This window comes from Eulemur rufifrons, chromosome 4 (assembly GCF_041146395.1).
Source record: "Eulemur rufifrons isolate Redbay chromosome 4, OSU_ERuf_1, whole genome shotgun sequence".
Taxonomy (NCBI): domain Eukaryota; kingdom Metazoa; phylum Chordata; class Mammalia; order Primates; family Lemuridae; genus Eulemur; species Eulemur rufifrons.
Genome location: NC_090986.1, coordinates 82,614,157 through 82,625,540, shown reverse-complemented (window position 1 = coordinate 82,625,540; position 11,384 = coordinate 82,614,157). Strand labels below are relative to the sequence as shown.

The window sequence follows — 11,384 nt, the reverse complement described above, 5'->3', positions numbered from 1 at the left end:
AGTCCCAGCTACTCGGGAGGCTGAGACAGGAGGATTGCTTGAGCTCAGGAGTTTGAGGTTGCTGTGAGCTAGGCTGACGCCACGGCACTCACTCTAGCCTGGGCAACAGAGTGAGACTCTGTCTCAAAAAAAAAAAAAATGCTATTAAAAAATATAAGGAACAGAATATATATTTACTGTTCCTTACTTAGAGATGGTGGTCTTGCTTTCTTTGGGATGGCAGGTGAAAGAAAATCTGCTATAAGTGGACCCATACTGTTGAAATCTGTTGTTCAAGGGTCCATTGTAATTAATAAATGTTTACACAGGCAGGATATTTCTCCTGTGATTTTTTTTTTAAATATATATACCATGTAGTCTACATGGCAAGCTCTATCTTATATAAAGTACATATACAGACAGAAACAGACAAAGAAAAGTGATCTCCCCAATTCCTGTTCTTGTGACCCAGGGAGAAATATGCCATTACAGGGGTTGGTGTCATTTGAGGATGTGGCTGTGGACTTTACCTGGGAGGAGTGGCAGAGCCTAGATGATGCTCAGAGGACCCTATACAAGGATGTGATGCTGGACACCTACAGCTGCCTGGTATCCTTGGGTGAGTGAAATTCCACAGTAACTCCAAGTAGCAACACTTTTTTCTGTGTTGGCAAATATAGCAGTCAATTATAAGGTTTAATGATATTTGGATGTAAGATTCTAGTCCATCAAGAATGTTGAATGTTGCCTGTCTTTAATGAAGAGTTTATGTTGGCATTGTGTAATACACCTCTTCAAACTGAATTGTTGTCATTCTTCAAAAGACCTGATGTAGCAGTTTTGCCAAGTTCTACTTTTTTTTCCCATTAACAGGACATTGCATTACAAAACCTGAGGTAATCTTCAAGTTGGAGCAAGGAGCAGAGCCATGCATGGGAGAAGAACCCGCAAAACTGAGACTCCCAGGTTAGTTAGTGCATACAAGGTAGGGAGGCTGGGAAGAAACAGCAGACAGCACATGGTGGTGGTGTTGACCTGTTCCAGCCAATTTTTTCAGCACATCCCAGACCTGAGGACACCTGGCCTGTGCACATCAAATCATGTGCATCTGTTATGCATAAGGAAGGCTCTGACGTGTGTATCTCCACCTTAACACTTCTGAATATGTTCTTACCCAAAATCTAATGCCTATCTTCCACTTCTGGGATATCTTTCTAGGTTATATACGTTCTCAGTATTCTCAGTTGCCCTCTTTCCTCCCTTCTCATGGACTGTATTTTTTTCATTTATTCGCACTTTATTCTTTCAACACATCTTAGTTGGTAAGTTTCAAGCATTGATCACTTTATACTTATAGTTGTAATAGCAATGATTAAAATAATGTTTTATTTTCATAGAGTTTACATTTTGACAAGAGAAAAAGAACATAATTGTTAAGTAATTGGATAAAAACCATGAAGAATAGTTAACTGGAGTATGAGAGACAGAGAGAGAAAAGTGGGATGTGATAAATTAAGAAAGATGGTCAGAAAAAGCAGTTTGGGGGATTATTGCTTTCTTTGGCATAGCTTCAGATTTTGAAAGCTCTTTTCTAATTTTGACATATAACATATAGGTAAATATAAAATCTAGCTTCAAGAGTGGACATCAGTATTGCAGATACAAATTTATAAATTGGTAACTTAAAGCTGGTAAAGTCCTACTTAGAGAGGAGATTGCCCAGGGAGTTGATTGTTTTAAAAGTAAGCAAAGAACTACAAAAGTTAGCCTTGTGTACCACAGCCTAAGAAATCGTGAAGGAGAGGAGGACCCCACATAGGAACATGGAAAGAGGCTGGCCTTCTGGAAGGAGAATCAGGAGATTCTTTATCCCAAGGGAACCAAAGGTTTCAGGGTGAAGGGCTCAGATTTCTGTTCTGGAGTAGAAAAGTTAGCATTGTCCCTTCTCTCTGTGGAAATCATTCTAGAACAACAAAAAAGAAGTATACAGGACACTCTATTTTCTATGAAACTAGGAGACAACTGAACTGCCAACACACAAAAGCCTTAGGAACCATGCGAATTACTAACCAGAGGTGCACGTACCAGGAATTCAGGGAACAATGCCAGGGCTATTGATTTCAGAAGGAGCCACAAATATACTTTGCCAAGATGATGAGCACAGCCTGGGTTGCAGAACCAAATCCTGTGTGCAGCAGAGAAAAGTTGCCCAGTGTGGTGGACTGGAGCATTTTGTCCCTCTATGGTTCTCTGGAGCAAAGGAAGTCAGATTAAATTAAGAATTTTGATCAAGCTGCCTTCGTGTAGCATGGGTAAGAAGAAAGTTTGTAAAAATCCCAGATGTGGCTGGGCGCGGTGGCTCACGCCTGTAATCCTAGCTCTCTGGGAGGCCGAGGTGGGCGGATCGTTTGAGCTCAGGAGTTCGAGACCAGCCTGAGCAAGAGCGAGACCCCACCTCTACTAAAAAATAGAAAGAAATTATATGGACAGCTAAAAATATATATAGAAAAAATTAGCCGGGCATGGTGGTGCATGCCTGTAGTCCCAGCTACTCGGGAGGCTGAGACAGGAGGATCGCTTAAGCCCAGGAGTTTGAGGTTGCTGTGAGCTAGGCTGACGCCACGGCACTCACTCTAGCCTGGGCAACAGAGCGAGACTCTGTCTCAAAAAAAAAAAAAAAAAAAAATCCCAGATGCATATAGTCATTTTCTTGGTAAGACTTAAAACTGAACAGCTATATGTGCTAATCCAGTCCCTAAGCCTTATTCCTGCTTAGATGACCAACGAATAGCCCAGTCTTTCACCTGCATGTAGCTGATACAGGAAAATCTTGTCATTTTCAAAGCTGAATAGTGAGAAAAATACCAGAACATGATATCTACTGTTGTGAAAAGAACAAAATAGAGAAAACCATTGTTAAAAGAATAAAATAGGGAAAGAAAATGGGAATACAAATGGAAGCTGATAAGCTTGTAGGAACTAGGCAGTAGGTGAATACTTTTACCAAATATTTCTTCATAAATTAAGAAAGGGATAAAATAAAAACATGAATTAACATTAGAAAACCTATTCACGTCAGTTATTACATTATGTCCATAGGAAGAAAATTCAAATAGTTGAAAACCAATACCCATGATTGATTTTTATAAAATTTTATGCCACTAAGCTAGGAAAAAGCTGCTTTACCTTTACATGAGCACTGCATGAGAAATGCTTTTTTGTGGCACTTGAATAAGGTTATTTTTTTCTCATTTCAGATGTCCAGATGGTTGATGGTTTAATTGAGAGAAGCCAGGAAAGTCACAGTAGACATTTGTGGCAAGCTATATTCCCCAACTGCAATACACCTACAAAGGAGAGGGTGGCATTAGGAAATACGTGTAATTTGAACTCACACCGTATACCAACACTGATTATAAATAATGGAAACTATTCAGCAGTGAGGCCTGAGGAGCTTAGCATAGGTCAAAATGAGCTGCTTCCTAGTAATCCTGATGGGATGAAGGCTTCCGAGAAACATAATGTTTGTAATATAATGGGGGAATCCCTCAGAGGTCCTGAAGATTTTACTCAGCAGCACAAGATTCAAACTGGGCAGCAACATTGTGACTACAATGCACAAGGGAAAGCCTTTAACGTGGAGACAATATTATTAACACATAAGCATGTTGATATGAGAAACACGACCTGTAAATGTCATGAATATGGAAAAGCCTGTGATAAGGCAGCTCCTGTTGCCCAAGAGATTACTCAGGGAGATAGGGAAACTTCCGAATGTCACGTATGTGGCAAAACTTCCTCTACAAAGTCTAACCTCACTAAACTTCGGGAAAAACACACAGGAGAGAAACCCTATAAATGTGGTGAACGTGAGAAATTCTTCTTTAGAAAATCAGTCCTTAGAAAACGTCAGAGAACACGTACAGGGGAAAAGCCCTATACGTGTAATAAGTGTGAGAAATCCTTCCGTCAGAAGCTCGGCCTCACTATGCATCAGAGAATCCACACAGGGGAAAAACCCTACGGATGTGATGAATGTGGAAAAGCCTTTCGCCAAAAGTCAGCCCTCACTGTACATCACAGAATCCACACAGGTGAAAAACCCTATGCATGTAACGAATGTGGGAAAACCTTCTGTGACAAGTCAGGTATCACTGTGCACCAGAGAGTGCACACAGGGGAAAAACCCTACAAATGTAGTCAGTGTTGGAGAGCATTCCGTATGAAGTCAGTCCTCACAATCCATCAGAGAACTCACACACAGGAAAAACCCTATAAATGTAATGAATGTGGAAAATGCTTTGGCCAGAAGTCACACCTCAGGAACCATCAGAATGTTCACACAGGTGAGAAACCATATGAATGTAAAGAATGTAGAAAAACGTACTACTGCAAATCAGCTCTCAATGTACATCAGAGAACTCACACTGGTCAGAAACCCTATGAATGTAGACAATGTGGAAAAACCTTTGACCGGAGGTCAACCCTCACTAGACATCAGAGAATTCACACCGGTGAGAAACACTATGAATGTAGTGAATGTGGGAAAACCTTTGGCTGGAAGTCAAACCTCACTGTGCACCAGGGTATTCACAGAGGTGAGAAACCATATGAATGTCAGGAATGTAGAAAAACTTTCTACCGTAATTCAGACCTCACCAGACATCAAAGAGTTCATACTGGTGAGAAACCATATGAATGTGATGATTGTGGAAAAACTTTTTTCCAGAAGTCAACCCTCAGGATGCATCAGGATAGTCACACAGATGAGAGACTATATGAATGTGAAGAATGTAGAAAAACTTTCTCCCATAAGTCGGTCCTCACTGTACATCAAAGAACTCACACTGGTGAGAAACCCTATGTGTGTAGTGAATGTGGGAAAACCTTTGGCCGGAAGTCACACCTCATCAGACATCAGAGAATTCACACAAGGGAGAAATCTCGTATGGGAGAGAGTGACTGTGTGATCTCCAAAAACCATTCTCTTTTCTTTGAAACACACATATAACCTGCATTTCTCAGCGTCCTATTATTGTGTGCAGGGCCATGCAACACTGAGGTCTGTCCAGGGGAATATGGACAGCAGTGATGAAATTACTTCTAGGCCTGGCCACACAAAAATACCAATATGGTCTTCCCTGATTTTTCATACCATGTGTGACTAATGTTCAGATAATCTCCAGGGTGGTCTTGGGGGCCATCAGATGGACAAGCTCAGTGTGATTTAAGAAATCTTTTTATACTTAGATGAATGAGAAATAAGCACCTGCTCTGTTGAGCCGTTGTGTGATCTCTTTCCATTATAACACAGCCCATTCTAGGTAATTCACTTTATGAAATTCCTGAAAGCAATTAATTATCAATTCTTTTGTATGACAACATTTGCACAGGAGACAAACTATTAGCCCTGAGTCAAACTGTTAGCCCTGATTCAATCTTTTAGCCCCAAGTCAGTATTAAAAAGTCAAACAACGTCATATCAGTAAAGCACATCTTACTGAACAGTGAGAATAAACTAAGTCTTTATAAATCTTTTTAATGTGCCAAAGCTTTCTCTAAGACTTTCAACTTTTTTACTTATCAGTATTTAAACAGAAGGGAAAACTATTAATTTATGTAATGTGGATGTAAATTTTCAAATAGAAATGTTAGATACTCTATCAAGAATATATATATTTTTTGAGACAGAGTCTCGCTCTGTTGTGTTAGCATAGCTCACAACAACTTCAAACTCCTGGGCTTAAGCAATACTTCTGCCTCAGCCTCTCGAGTAGCTGGGACTATGGGCATGCGCCACCATGTCCGGCTAATTTTTTTTCCTATATATTTTTAGTTGTCCAGCTAATTTATTTCTATTTTTAGTAGAGACGGCTCTTGCTCTTGCTCAGGCTGGTCTCGAACTCCCGACCTCTAGCGATCCTCCTGCCTTGGCCTCCCAGAGTGCTAGGATTACAGGCGTGAGCCACCGCACCCGGCCTATCAAGAATATCTTTAAACTATTTGACAAAACACTGGTCATTAAATTTGAGTTGTAATGTTCTCTTCTAGGGGACGTTTGTCTATGTCTGGAGACTGTTTTAATTGTCACAGCTGGAGGTCAGGAAGGATGCTGGTTAAGTGGTCTACAATTCACAAAACAACCCCCTCAAGTATGTAGTATGTACACATAGAAGTATTCTGTGGTAAAAGAAATTTTTCATAATGGAATCCAGCATAACTGGGCAGAGAATATGTACTTTTAGAGTAGTCATTTTCCACATTAAATACTAGCCTCTTTTTGTCTTGTTGCATATATTAGTTCCAAAATACATCTTTTCCCCTATTTTTCTAGTGTATGTAAATTTACATGACCATGACTACCAAATTGTTCTTAAGATAATTCTTTTCCTAAAGTTTGAGGCTAACACAGCTAGCCAGTGTGTCACATAGAAACATTTCTATCAAAGTGCACTCATCAGGCACAAAATTTTTAAAAACTTAAGTCTGAATTATAAAAAGCTGTAGACAATAGCATTCATTCTGTTCAGTATTAAGCAGTCCCTGGGGGGAAATTTCCCCTTCATTCCTGTTTCTCTGATCTTTAAATGGGCCAGCAGCGTAATTGTGTGTTTGTGCACCAAGTGCTGTGTAACTGGGGAGTGTCTGTGTTTGCAGTGATGAGTGCTATCCTGTGCCTTGCTAATAGTGGCAACACAGGTAATCCCGGCTCCACTTGTTATGTAAGTAACTTTTGACTGTAATAACCTCTCTGGGCTACTGTTTCTTCACATGGAAGAATGGAGTAATAGTAGACCCTACCTCAAAGGGTCACTGTTTGGACTGTAGCTCATTTTGCAGTGTTATAATGGACTACCTGAGGCTCGGTCATTTATAAGGAAAGATTTATTTGGCTCATGGTTCTGCAGATTGTAAAAGAAATGTGATGCCAGCATCTCCTTTTGGTGAGGGCCTTGGGAAGCTTTCATTCATGATGGAAGGCAAAAGGAGTCACAGCGTCACACAGTGAGAGGGTGTGCCAGTCTAGTCTTTCAGCTCCGTCACTCCGTGAACCTGCCCTGGCAAAGGTCACTAATTTTCACCATGCTGCAAAAATGGCATCCTCATGTCCTCACTGGTGGGACTTATCTGCTGCATCTGCTACTTCCACGGGGGTCATTCCTCCCTCAGTCATCCTAGGCTGCCTCTCACATTTGAGAAAAACTTGATTGTTGTTGACACTCCTGCTCACACCCTAAATGAGACATTTCAGTCCCCTGTGAGATCGTGGGTAAAGAAGACAGGCATTTGTTGTATGTCCGGGTACCAGAATGGAGCAGGAAAATGAAGACAGGAGGAGGCATGGCATAACATGTCCATTCCCGTCCTGAATGTTTTGCTTCCTAGAGGAGCTGTGGACCTGAAGCATTGGACCTTTGCACGTCAGAACATGAGGAATGTTGCAGCAGGTACTGGTGACAAAGGCTGACACTGAGGGGGTGAGTTTCATCGCTCTACTGCAAATGTCTATGTGCCCATGTGTGCTGGCTACCATGTCCACTATGTACATATTAATGATTATGATTTTAAAGTCTTAGAGTTTCTAAACATTTGGGTCATCTCTGTGTCTGCTTCTGTTGATATCTTTGTCTGGACTGTGGGTTGTATTTTTTATTTTATTTTTAATTTCAAAATATTAAGGTGGTACAAGTGTTTTTATTACATGGATATCTTGTATAATACTTGGGTCTGGGCTTTTGGTGTGCCCATCACTAGAATAGTGTTCACTGTACCCAGTAGGTAAGTTTTTATCCCACACCCACCCTTCTGCCCTCCCCCCTTTTTGATTTCTCATGTCCTTTATATCTCTTTCTGCCCATGTGTGCCCATTGTTTAGCTCCCACTTATTAGTGAGAAAATATGGTGTTTATTTTTCCATTCCTGAAATACTTCACTTAGGATAATGGTCTCCAGTTCCCTCCACATTGCTGCAAATGACATTATTTCATTCCTTTTTATGGCTGTGTAGTACTCCATGGGGTGGGTGTGTGTGTCATATTTTCCTTACCACTCATGAATTGCAGGGTACTTAGGCTGATTCCACATCTTTGCAATGTGAATTGTACTGTGATAAACATTCAAGTGCAGGTGTCTTTTTGATAAAATGGCTTCATTTGGGTTGTATTTTTTTTTTTTTTTTGCTTGTTTGTGTGTTTTCTTTTTAATGCTGAACATCATGTGTAGAACAGGGAAAACCGACCTAAAAAGCAAACACTCCTGAAAGTCGCTTGCTTCTTATAATGTGAAGCCATTAACATAAAGGGTTGATAAAAATGTAGACAGGAGATGAATTGAATTTGGGATTTGTTGTTACAATTGCTTTCATTGTACACATTGCCCTTGCCTCACGTGTAGGATGGGTGCTGGCGTTTGGAAAGTCTTCCTCAGATGCAGCGGTCCCTGCTCAGTTTTCAGCCATCTCCGCATGTGTGTCCCTCGGATCCAGACTTCTCCATGGTCTTCTCCTCCCCAGTGGGAGGTGCTACCTGTGACTTGGTTCAGTGCTCCAGGTGAGGGGCGGGGGGTGCTCTGTCATCCTGGCCCAGCTTCACTCTTGTAAATGCCCTTTGTTTCTTAGCCTGTGTCATTTCTGCCTTGTCCCCCCACTCCCTCAGGGGCAGGAGATCTTTCCTTGGTTTTAATATAGAATCCTGGGTTAAGCATGGCTTCTTGCCTCCCTCTCAGGGGCACAGGGCTTTCGCTTCCACCTTTTTCCAGCTGCAGTGAGTCTTTGCCTGCCCCTTGGTCCTGGGGTTAAGGATTTTGCATTCTCAGGGAGAAGGATCTAGGCAGGGTGGTGGTGGTCATGCCTAAACTACATGCTCAGTCCCTCCTGCCTGCCATATTACTAGTGGGGCTCCTGTTTTTCTCACCCTGCCCTCATGTTTTTGTAAGTTCCCTATGAGTGAATGCAAACCTTCCTCCTGCAATGTGCAGGGTCCCCACATACTGTATCTCACACATCAGGCTAAAATTGGCCTCTGAATATTCACAAATAGTTTGGCCTATTTCTTCTTACTTGCTTCTTACTTGCTGTCATTGACTCAAGGGACCTGAGCACAGACCCAAATGTTAAATGGTTTTTTGAATATTCCTCAGCTTTTAAGTCTCTATACGCAGATAAAAGTCAAAACAAACAAGAAGCAAGCAAAGCTATCAATTTAAAAAAATCCTTTCTGTCTTCCCTTGGAAGTCAGCACAACTGGTTAAAAAAAAGCAAGATATATTTCCTCACTTTAATCAGACAGCACAGAACAGATGTTCATTAGGCAGTAATGCTGTCAATGCTGTAAATAACTTCAATTCCATTTTTATGACAAGACTGGCCATGAATCACATTCACAAGCATTTTTATACCATGGGAGATTGTGTGGCGGCCTCTACATCTGCACATTCTCTGCCATGGGAGAGCCTATTTCTTGCCTAGTCTCTCCTTGGATGGGTCTGTCTATCCTGAGATTTCAGGGTTCTTGGTTTCCCTGTGACCTCAGCATTCCGATGGGTTCAAGGAACATTTGGCTTGTGGTTTTCCTGGATTCTTCCTCTGTCAGGGCAACACTCTTTTCAGTTTTGTACACCTTAAGTGGAAGTGGAAATCAGTTTCCTAACAGTTTTCCCTTGGGGAGGTTTACTCATGCCTGAAAAAATCTCCCAAACTCCTGGGCTCAAGGGATCCTACTGCCTCACCTTCCCCAGTAGCTGGGACTACAGGCGCACGCCACCACACCCGGCTAATTTTTTCTGTTTTTAGTAGAGACAGGGTCTTGATCTTGCTCAGGCTGGTCTTGAACTCTTGACCTCTAGCAAAGGTCAAAGAAACAGGAAAATATAGCCCATTCACAGGAGACAAAGACTTGCCAAACATTACCTCTGAGGAAGCGCAGACATTTGAATTACTAGTCAAAGACATTACATCAGCCGTCTTAAATATGCTCAATGAGCTAAAGGAAATAATTGACAAAGAACTAAAGGAAATCAGGAAAATGATATATAAGTGAATGAGATTATCAATAGAGATAAAAAAAATTATAAAAAAAAGGACCAAAAAGAAAATGTAGAGCTAGAAAGCACAATAATTGAAATGAAAAGTTCACTAGCGCAGTTTCAACAGATTTGAGCAGGTAGAAGAAAGGATCAGCTACCTTGAAGACAACTGAAATTATCCAATTTGAGGACTAGAAAGGAAGAATGAAGGAAAATGAACGGAGCCTGCAGGACCCGTGGGACACCATCGAGGGACCGACACAGGCATGGAAGTCTCCGAGGGAGAAGGGTCAGGGAGAGTGTCAGAAAAAATATAGTAGAGTCCCTCCTTAGTCCCCTCATTTGAGGTTTCATTTTCCACAGTTTCAGTTACCTGTGATCAACCACAGTCCAAAATTATTCAATGGGAAAATGCCATAAATGAACAGTTCGTAAGTTTTAAATTGCATGGTGTTCTGAGTAGCATGATGAAATCTCATGCTGTCCTGTTCTGTCCCACCCAGGACGTGAATTGTCCCTTTGTCCAGCATATCCACACTGAATACACTACCAGCCCATTACTGTATAGAAGAAAATATAGTGTACACAGGCTTGGTACTATCTGCTGTTTCAGTATCTACTGGGAGTCCTGGAATGTATCCTTGGCCAATAAGCAGGGGACTACTGTATTGAAAGAAATGATGACTGAAAAATTCCCAAATCTGATCATTCTACAAGATCCATGAATCTATAAGATCCAATCAGCTCAACAAATTCCAAGCAAGATAAACTTCAAAAGATCCACACTGAGACACATCACAGTCAGACTGTCAAGACCTAGGCGGTGAGAGAATTTTGAAAGTAGCAAGATAAAAGTGACTAGTCACAAGCAAGGAATGCTTTAACACCTGATTTCTCATCAGAAACAAAATTCAAGTTTGTTCTTAGTTTGGAGTAATGATACTTCATGAGTACCTGGATCCACACCCCACCGCACACCACACACACACACACACACACACACACACACAGGCTAGACACACACCCTCACACATGCCTACACACACATAACCCCCCCACACGCAGCTACCCACACACCACATACCACACAGATTCATGCACATATGCACCCCACACATACCCACACACACACACGCCACACACACATCTTTATTCCCTATACATTTCCTACAGTTATTTCTCGACATTTTATCATAAAAAATTTCAAGCGTACAAAAGAGTTGAGAGGAGTTCACGGGGACACTGCAGCCGGCACCTAGGTGCTACCATTGCTGACATTTGCCCCACACCCTTTGTCACAGCAGTGTCTGCTGCCGTGTGTTCTGGCACGTGTCAGAACCTGCCAGAAACACCAGTGCACACACCACCGCGTGCACGTGCGG

General features: G+C 41.6%; 1 protein-coding gene across 1 annotated transcript; it reads left to right on the top strand.

The window, feature by feature from the left end:
• The first annotated feature begins 471 nt into the window (after nt 1-471).
• LOC138382835 (zinc finger protein 717-like) lies at nt 472-5,265 on the top strand. Its single transcript, XM_069467471.1, has 3 exons — nt 472-598; nt 853-945; nt 3,237-5,265. The coding sequence occupies exons 1-3, from the start codon at nt 565-567 to the stop codon at nt 4,988-4,990; spliced, it is 1,881 nt and encodes a 626-aa protein (XP_069323572.1). The 5' UTR covers nt 472-564; the 3' UTR covers nt 4,991-5,265.
• The last annotated feature ends 6,119 nt before the right edge of the window (nt 5,266-11,384 follow it).